At 42.5% G+C, this 7,782-nt stretch overlaps 1 protein-coding gene across 1 annotated transcript; it reads left to right on the forward strand.

Annotated features, from left to right (window-relative positions):
• Positions 1–755: 755 nt before the first annotated feature.
• LOC115795979 (transmembrane protein 53-like) lies at positions 756–3,081 on the forward strand. The gene is made up of 4 exons (XM_030752146.1): positions 756–826; positions 961–1,313; positions 1,524–1,627; positions 1,768–3,081. The coding sequence occupies exons 2-4, from the start codon at positions 1,259–1,261 to the stop codon at positions 2,467–2,469; spliced, it is 861 nt and encodes a 286-aa protein (XP_030608006.1). The 5' UTR covers positions 756–826; positions 961–1,258; the 3' UTR covers positions 2,470–3,081.
• The last annotated feature ends 4,701 nt before the right edge of the window (positions 3,082–7,782 follow it).

The following is a 7,782-nucleotide window of genomic DNA, read 5'->3' on the forward strand; positions in this document are numbered from 1 at the left end:
TTTGTATATCATTAAAGTAAGCACTTTCATTACGGGGTTTCACAGGAGCTGATGAAGATGGCACTACACCGCTACATGGACAGGTTGACAGATGATCTGTGTATGATAATGTTTGCAGATGACACTGTGATCTGTAGTGAGAGCAGAAAGCAAGTGGAAGAGAGTCTGTGAATGAGAGGGAGGCAGGTGTAACAGTGAAGAGGCAAGGAATAGATGCAGTGAAGGTAAATGAGTTTAAATACTTGGTGTCAGTCATCCAAAGAAACAGGCAGTGCACAAGAGAGGTGAAGAAGACTCAAGCAAGAGCGAAAGGGATGGTGTAGAAGATGGTAGTGAGACCTGTGATGTATGGTTTAGAGATGGTGGCCCTGACAAAAAGACAGGAGGCAGAGCTGGAGGTGGCAGAAGTGAAGACACTGAGTATAAATGAGTACATCAGAGGGACAGCTCAGGCTGAACAGTTTGGAGACCAAGTTCAGTTCAGCCTTAAACATCTTCAGCAGTAACGCTGATCCATATAACACTGATGGGGAACATTTTTTTGCAGAATGATTATTTTTAGTTTTGATAATTGATGTACAATTTGCCCAAAACACAATGTGCAGTGAAGTGTTTTGCTTCCTTTGCTAAAGGAGTGATTCTAAAAGAATCATCTACCACTGCCCATTGTCAGCTAACAATAAGTCATTTTGGTAATATAGAAGATTTTTATTTAACTATACAAGTAATAATATTTTACGATTCTTCAGCCAGGAATGAGTGCAGAAAGGTGAAGACGTCCATAAAGAGTGCAACAAGCTGCAAGGAGGCTGTCAGCATAAAAACAGTAGGTTTAATGTGGTCCAACTTGTCTTGTTAATCAGTGGAAGAAGATGTTTATGTGTGTGGTGGTGGTGGGGGGGTCTGTCTCTGCTTGACTTTTTCTAAAAGTCACTGCACACTATTTTATTTATTTAAAAGCCGACTCTGAAGAGCAGTGACGCCTGGCATACGGAAGAGGGCGGTAACGGGCAGCAACGTGAGCTTGACGCTCCTGCACAAAGCACAGAAGAAGAAGAAACGCCCCGGTCGGGAGGAAGGAGTATACGTGTGTGGAGGAGCTGGTGACAGTCCGTGGAGCTGTTATGTGCGTGTCTCATTTGTTGCATGCAGGCTTTACCTCGGCGCGCTGTTGCACGGTTCCCATCGTTTTCTGTAACGGCCAAATGAGTCAGACAGTAACGGTCGAGCACCGCAGCTGATACTCTATCATTCAGAAATGGCAGCCGATGAAATCGACTACAACATCGTGTTTCCAGATGCGGGGACATCGGGTGAGCCACCGTCCATTGTACTGTATGCTCATCCCTCTGCTAGCATAGCTTACATGCTAATTGTGTGTTACAAAGAAAAACGCCTTCATGTGTTTTTTCTGATAACTGTTAGCTTGGATAGTTGAGCTAGTTTAGCCTAGCTTGCTGTGACTGTTCTCCTAACACGGGTTTCTTTATTTTTTCTTTATTAATCGTGTGCCTTGCTTTCAGAGAGACACTGGCAGGGGACAAAGGAGCCAGTTGTGATACTATTGGGCTGGGCTGGATGCAAAGACAAGCACCTCTCCAAATACAGCTCCATCTACAATGAACAGGTTCAAACTATATGATGCAAGCTACTCACCTGTTCTGTCATCCCATTTATGAGCACTGCATCATTATAAAGGCTGCACAAGACTGGCCAGTATTTCATACATCCCCTTTTCTCTCTTGTCTTTATATCCTTTGCTTTCAGGGCTGTGTCACCATCCGCTATACAGCGCCTTTAAAGACGGTCTTCATCTCGGAGTCATTTGGATACAAGGAGCTGAGAAGCACGGCTCTCAAACTGCTGGAGATCCTCTATGACTATGAGGTGGAGAACAGTCCTGTTTTCTTTCACACGTTCAGCAATGGCGGCTTCATGCTGTACCGTTACATTGTAGAGCTGCTGCACAACGACAGACAGTTCAGTTCGCTGTCTGTCGTTGGGGCCGTCGTGGACAGCGCCCCGGGTAGCGGGAACGTTCGTGGGGCTCTACGTGCACTGACAGCCACCTTAGGCCCCAAAATAAATCCAGTTTTAAGGTACATCCTCCTAGTGCTTTTTGCTGTGACTGTTTTCCTTTTGCGAATTGTGCTATACCCCTTGACCAAGTACATTCACAAGAACCACTATGATGCCGTGCAGGACAGGCCGCCTGCCTGGCCTCATTTCTTCCTGTACTCCAGAGATGACCAGGTGATAAGGCACAGGGATGTTGAGGTTTTTTTGGAGACTTTGAAGCAGAAAGGCATCCCTGTGGACAGTTTTGATTTTGTCTCCAGCCCCCATGTTGGCCATTTCCGGGATTTTCCTGAGCAGTACGCTCTCAAGTGCCACGACTTCCTGATTGCCTGCATGAAGGACTTGGAAGAGACTGAAACAAGAAGGAGACGACGTGTCGAAAGTCAGTGAAACTTCTGCAAATCTGTCGTTTGTAGATGATAAAGGGAAGTGAAGAAAATCAGACTGCTTTCAGTGAGACAATGGGGAATGAAATTCTGCCAGTTTATTAACTCACCTGAAGCAGTCCTGTACCACATGAACCTAATAACTAATACAATCCAAAAGGTAGCTATACACTGGAGAATTTGGAGTCATCCTTTAGGAAAATTTAAATGATATTTAATATTGATGTGAAATGTGATGCATTGTAGATTAGCGGTAGTGGTAAGCAGTTTTGAAATTGAGAAGGCTGGTTGATCTGTATCGCCTATTTATTAAATTTAATATATGTTTTTATGTTCTCATGATTCTATATTGACTAAGAATAGAAGGACGCTTAAAGGGAAGCAAATTTCAAAAGAAGTGATTGTTTTCTTCCCTAATGGAAGTCTGAAAATTGTTACATGGAGTAAATTCCTTTTATTTTAATGTGCAAAAAATTGTAGAATACCCAGCCCTAATATGTGAGTTTTACCATTAATTTAAGGACGAAGTTGATTAACAATGAATGTAAATGTCCTCTACAACTAATGTGTTCTTTTTAACTGACGTGCCTTCAATAAACCTGAATGCTCAGAACAGTATGCTGGTCGGATTCTTTCTAAGATGCCTCTTCATGCAGCATGACAATGGATTTATGTGTCTATTGGATAAAGACAATGTGTCCTAATTGTATCTGGCATGTCATAAAGCATTGTGCTAACATTGTGTGAGTGAGTTTAGTTGAGTCAGTAATGATTACAGTGACCCCGATAGCTCGACCTTTTTTTTTTTTTTTTCTATCTGCTGTTGCCGTCCCATCAGAGTTTCATCCCAACACAGACGGTCATTGTTTAGTTGAACTTTTGCTTCATTTGTTGAGTTTTGCGTGTTGACAGTAGTAATTTGTGTTCAGATGTCTGCCTACATTCATTAGGATGCCTGATTTCCTCCTGAACAACATGGTGGCCACATTGCAGCATGTTCCAGTGAACAGAAACGAGCAACGTGTACACGCACACACGATGACTGCAAAGAGATGCAAAATTAAATTGTTGAGAGCAATAACTCATTCAGACAATGAGAAGCTGAATGTCTACTTTAAATTTCTTGTATTTTAAATGTAGTTCTAATGTGAACATGCAGACTTCTAGCAAAGTGCGCTGCTAAGATAAATGACTGAACCGGGATCACACCTACAACATGTTACATGAAAACAGTTTACGCCACAAAGTAATGTTAGAAGTGTTGTAGGAAGACTGTTATGTACTGTGACAGTCCAGAGCCCTGAACATGAAGCCCAAAATGAGATATAAATCACAAGTAAATATACACAAATGCACCACCAGCACAACTACTCTTCCTCTAGCTTCCTCCTGGCATGGCCTGCTACTGGGAAAGCAAATACAAACAGATGCAGACATCTGCAAGGAGCTGACAGCAGCCATGAGGATACTGATTAAACAGAAGATGCAAACTGGGCAGGAAAAACCACGAAATAACTACAAAGAGACAAAATGATCCAAACCATCTACAACAGGGGATCCTCAAGTCCAGGTCTTGAGGGTCCTGCAGGTTTTAGATGTGTCTCTGCTTCAACACACCTGAGTCAAATATTGAAGTCATTAGCAGGACTCTGGAGAACCTGACTGCATACTGAGGAGGTAATTCAGCCACTTGATTCAGGTGTGTTGGCTCAGGGACACATCTAAAACCTGCAGGACCCCCGCCCTCGAGGCCTGGACTTGAGGATCCCTGATCTACAGGGTCCATAACTGGAAACAGAAAATTGCCACACCCGACACAACTGCATGTTCAGTTCATTTCACAGCTCTTTCTGTCTGTTTCATTCCTCTATAAGAGGGTGGCCAGCCTTTTGCACGTCTGCACCCAGGGGTCAATGGTTCAGGATCCATCTATACCCGTTACCTCAAACTAAACAAATCCTCTGATTTCATTCTTTATATACAATGTTTTTAAAATAAATATAATGTTACCAAAACAGATTTTTTTTTATAGATCTCTTTAATTTGGGGATGTTTATGGAAACCTTTCTTTGAGTGGTTCAGAGGGCTGTTTCATTTCAGTCTGAGATCCCTGCACCTCGTGTAGCTGCTGAAGAACAGACAGTCTCGCTACCTTAATAAACTTTATCAGCAGGGCTCACTGAAGGGAGGACATCAGATAAAATCCAACCATTTCACCTGCACTCCTGTCATAAGACATCAGGGACTGTTTGAAGAGTGTGGCTCTGAAATGGTCCGGCAGGGATGGTTATTGAATGCCTGCGACATGTCAGATTTGACATTTGAAAGAGCAAGTGGTTGGCATTTGTCTCTGCGCCAGGCCGGGCTCTGGCACTTCATGTATCACGAAGAACTGCTTGGAGGAAAGGGAGAAAGAGAAAAGTTTACATATCGGCACAGACAGATGAACATCGCTTACTGGAGTGCACGTTGTGAGACAGGCTGCTCTGATCCTGATTTTAGTCTCTCTGATGTCCTTCAGTGGCTGCTGAGTCAAAATGCTAAACAGATGTCGTTATATTTCATTTCTATTCTATTTCATTTTCAATTTCTCTTTCCCTGATTTACATCAACAGCAGTCACAGGCTGCATTACTATGACCTCAGAAACAAAAGTGGAGAGCGGCAGCAGTATTTAGATCCTTTACTCACGCTACAGTCACACTGGGGAAAACAGTGGTTGGCGACCACATCACAATGAAAATGACTGCAACTGTGCACAATGAGCTTGTGATCTGGTTGCCTTTGAAACGGTTGCTTCAACGACGGAGACCTGGTCTGCAGCCACTCACAGTCAGCTGCTGCCTTCAAAGCAGCTTTGGTGCATCAGTAAGTTAGTTTATCAGTTTGTGATTGAATGCGGTCAAGTTGGCAATTACGTGCAATCTGTTTGTGAGAGGGATGTGGAGATTAGCTGCAATAGATCAGCAAAAACTGCAAATCTGATTCAATTCAATTTCAATTCAGTTTTATTTATATAGCGCCAAATCACAACAAAGAGTTGCCTCAAGGCGCTTTGTATTGTAGGTAAAGACCCTACAATAATACAGAGAAAATGCAACAGTCAAAACTATGAACAAGCACTTGGTGACAGTGGGAAGGAAAAACTCCCTTTTAACAGGAAGAAACCTCCATCAGAACCAGGCTCGGGGGGGGGGGGGGTCATCTGCTGAGACCAGCTGGGCCTGAGGGGAGAGAGACAGGACAAAAGACAAGCTGTGGAAGAGAGACAGATTAATAATAACTAATGATTAAATGCAGAGTGGAGTATAAACAGAGTAAAAAGGTGAATAAAAAGAAACAGTGCATTATGGGAACCCCCCAGCAGCCTAGGCCTATAAGCAGGATAACTAAGGGAGGGTTCAGGGTCACCTGATCCAGCCATAACTATAAGCTTGATCAAAAAGGAAAGTTTTAAGCCTAATCTTAAAAACAGAGAGGGTGTCTGTCTCCTGAATCCAAACTGGGAGCTGGTTCCACAAAAGAGGGGCCTGATGCCATCTAGCTCATCCACATTAGTTTGTGATTTCTTTTTTTTTTTGATAATATATATATTTTTTGTGTGTACACTTTCTTTCTGATTTCAATTTGAATGTAATTGTGACAGGAAGTGTTGGCATTTGCCCTGTTTTGTAATGATAAAGAATCCTTGCTCTAGATCTAAATTGACTCCAAAATTCAGTTCATATCTTTTTAAGTAATTCTGCCAACAGACACATAAAATCTGTGACATAACCTCCTTACTGAATATAACTATATAACACTGTACAGCTACACTTATATAATGTAATTAAAAACAAATATTTGAAACTTAATTTTGCAATTTCACATAGTGGTGAATTGCTTTATTCCAGGTTTCTCACACTGTGGCCCGTGGTGGTAGCCTTGGTCACATTTCATGCTACTGTGAAGCACCAAAAGAAAGAAAGAACTATTGTCCACCGTTCATGGTTTAGCTGCACAGATTAAGACCAAGAGAGCATTTATCTACATTTCAAACATCATAGCAGACATTAATAATTACAGCTGATCTCAGCCACCACACTAGTGGTTAGAAATATACGCACCAGCTTTAAAATGACAAATAGCAACAGAAACCACCGCTAACTGGTACTGGTAGAACAATTTAATGAAAACAAAAATGACCTTTTCAGATTGCCTAAGGTCAGGGTCAGGGTTAGTGGTTGGGGTCACCACCAATGATGTCTGAGACCTCAGTAAAAGCAAAACAAAACATTAACAGTATGTTAAGTGATACACTAATGACAACTGGAACCTCACAATACGAGGCAAACACAAATACCTGCTTCCCTTTTCATTCATGGAGTGACACTAATATTCCTGAAGAGGGCAGCATTGACTCACAATTCCCCGCTGCAACTTCTCAGTAAGGCCTCAGTTTTTGCACTAAGCCAGCTGCAGTACAGTGGATATATTATTGTTGGTTCCTGAGGGGAACATTATCTTCAGAAGCGACTTCAATTCATGTTAGGACTGCTTTGAATTGAATAAAAGGGGATAGTTGCGGTGCTCTAGATGCGCACTGAGAAATGACCTCTGCAGGTGAGCAGCAACACCCGAGCCCTGAAACCCTAATACCCCCCCATTTCTTTTTCAAAATGTTTCTGACATTATAACTGACGCTCGAGAGAAATCATTTGCAGCAAAAGGTGGGAGATGAAAGCGAGTAGAGAGAATAGCTGGAGGATGAGAGGAAAACGTCACACTACCCTTTCAGAAACGCACTGAAAGAAGAAATTACCCCAAGGAAGTTAATGAAGTCTCACAAGTTGATGAGGGGAAAATTGCAGTGAAGAGGGGTCAGCGCTTTCTCTTTAGCCTTTCCTTCTTCCGAGGAAAATGGCCGCGGTCAAGATCCATACTTTTAGAGGACGTCGAGCACTCCAACGCAGAGATGAAGTGAGAGATGAGGAGGAGAGCACCAAGATTAATGGTATTAAGTGGTAGTACTTGGCAATGCGGTAACATATCGTCCGTGTTCTCTATTCTGGGCTGATAGTTTCATAGACCTTGGCTTTACACGTTGACTTTTAGCTGTGATTTACAGGATTCAGATAATCCTGCTGGCTTTTCATCATTGCGAAACCTGCGAGCATCTTCAGCGCGGAGTCACATTAGTGCCCGTTTTTTTTTTTTTTTTTTTTATCAGAAAATACAATCGCTGAATGTTTCCCTTCTGCACTTTGGATTGCTGGTTATCATGCAAAGCCAAACGCTGAACTTTGTCTCAGAGATCCGGTTTATTCTCCGCAACACTT

The sequence above is a fragment of the Archocentrus centrarchus genome, chromosome 17 (assembly GCF_007364275.1).
Source record: "Archocentrus centrarchus isolate MPI-CPG fArcCen1 chromosome 17, fArcCen1, whole genome shotgun sequence".
Lineage (NCBI taxonomy): Eukaryota > Metazoa > Chordata > Actinopteri > Cichliformes > Cichlidae > Archocentrus > Archocentrus centrarchus.

Bases quoted from the DNA above. Each gene is read 5' to 3' on its own strand.
- LOC115795979 (XM_030752146.1), top strand. From the start codon at position 1,259: ATGGCAGCCGATGAAATCGACTACAACATCGTGTTTCCAGATGCGGGG. The intron at 1,314-1,523 runs GTGAGCCACCGT...CCTTGCTTTCAG, and splicing joins TCCAGATGCGGGGACATCGG to AGAGACACTGGCAGGGGACA. The intron at 1,628-1,767 runs GTTCAAACTATA...CTTTGCTTTCAG, and splicing joins GCTCCATCTACAATGAACAG to GGCTGTGTCACCATCCGCTA.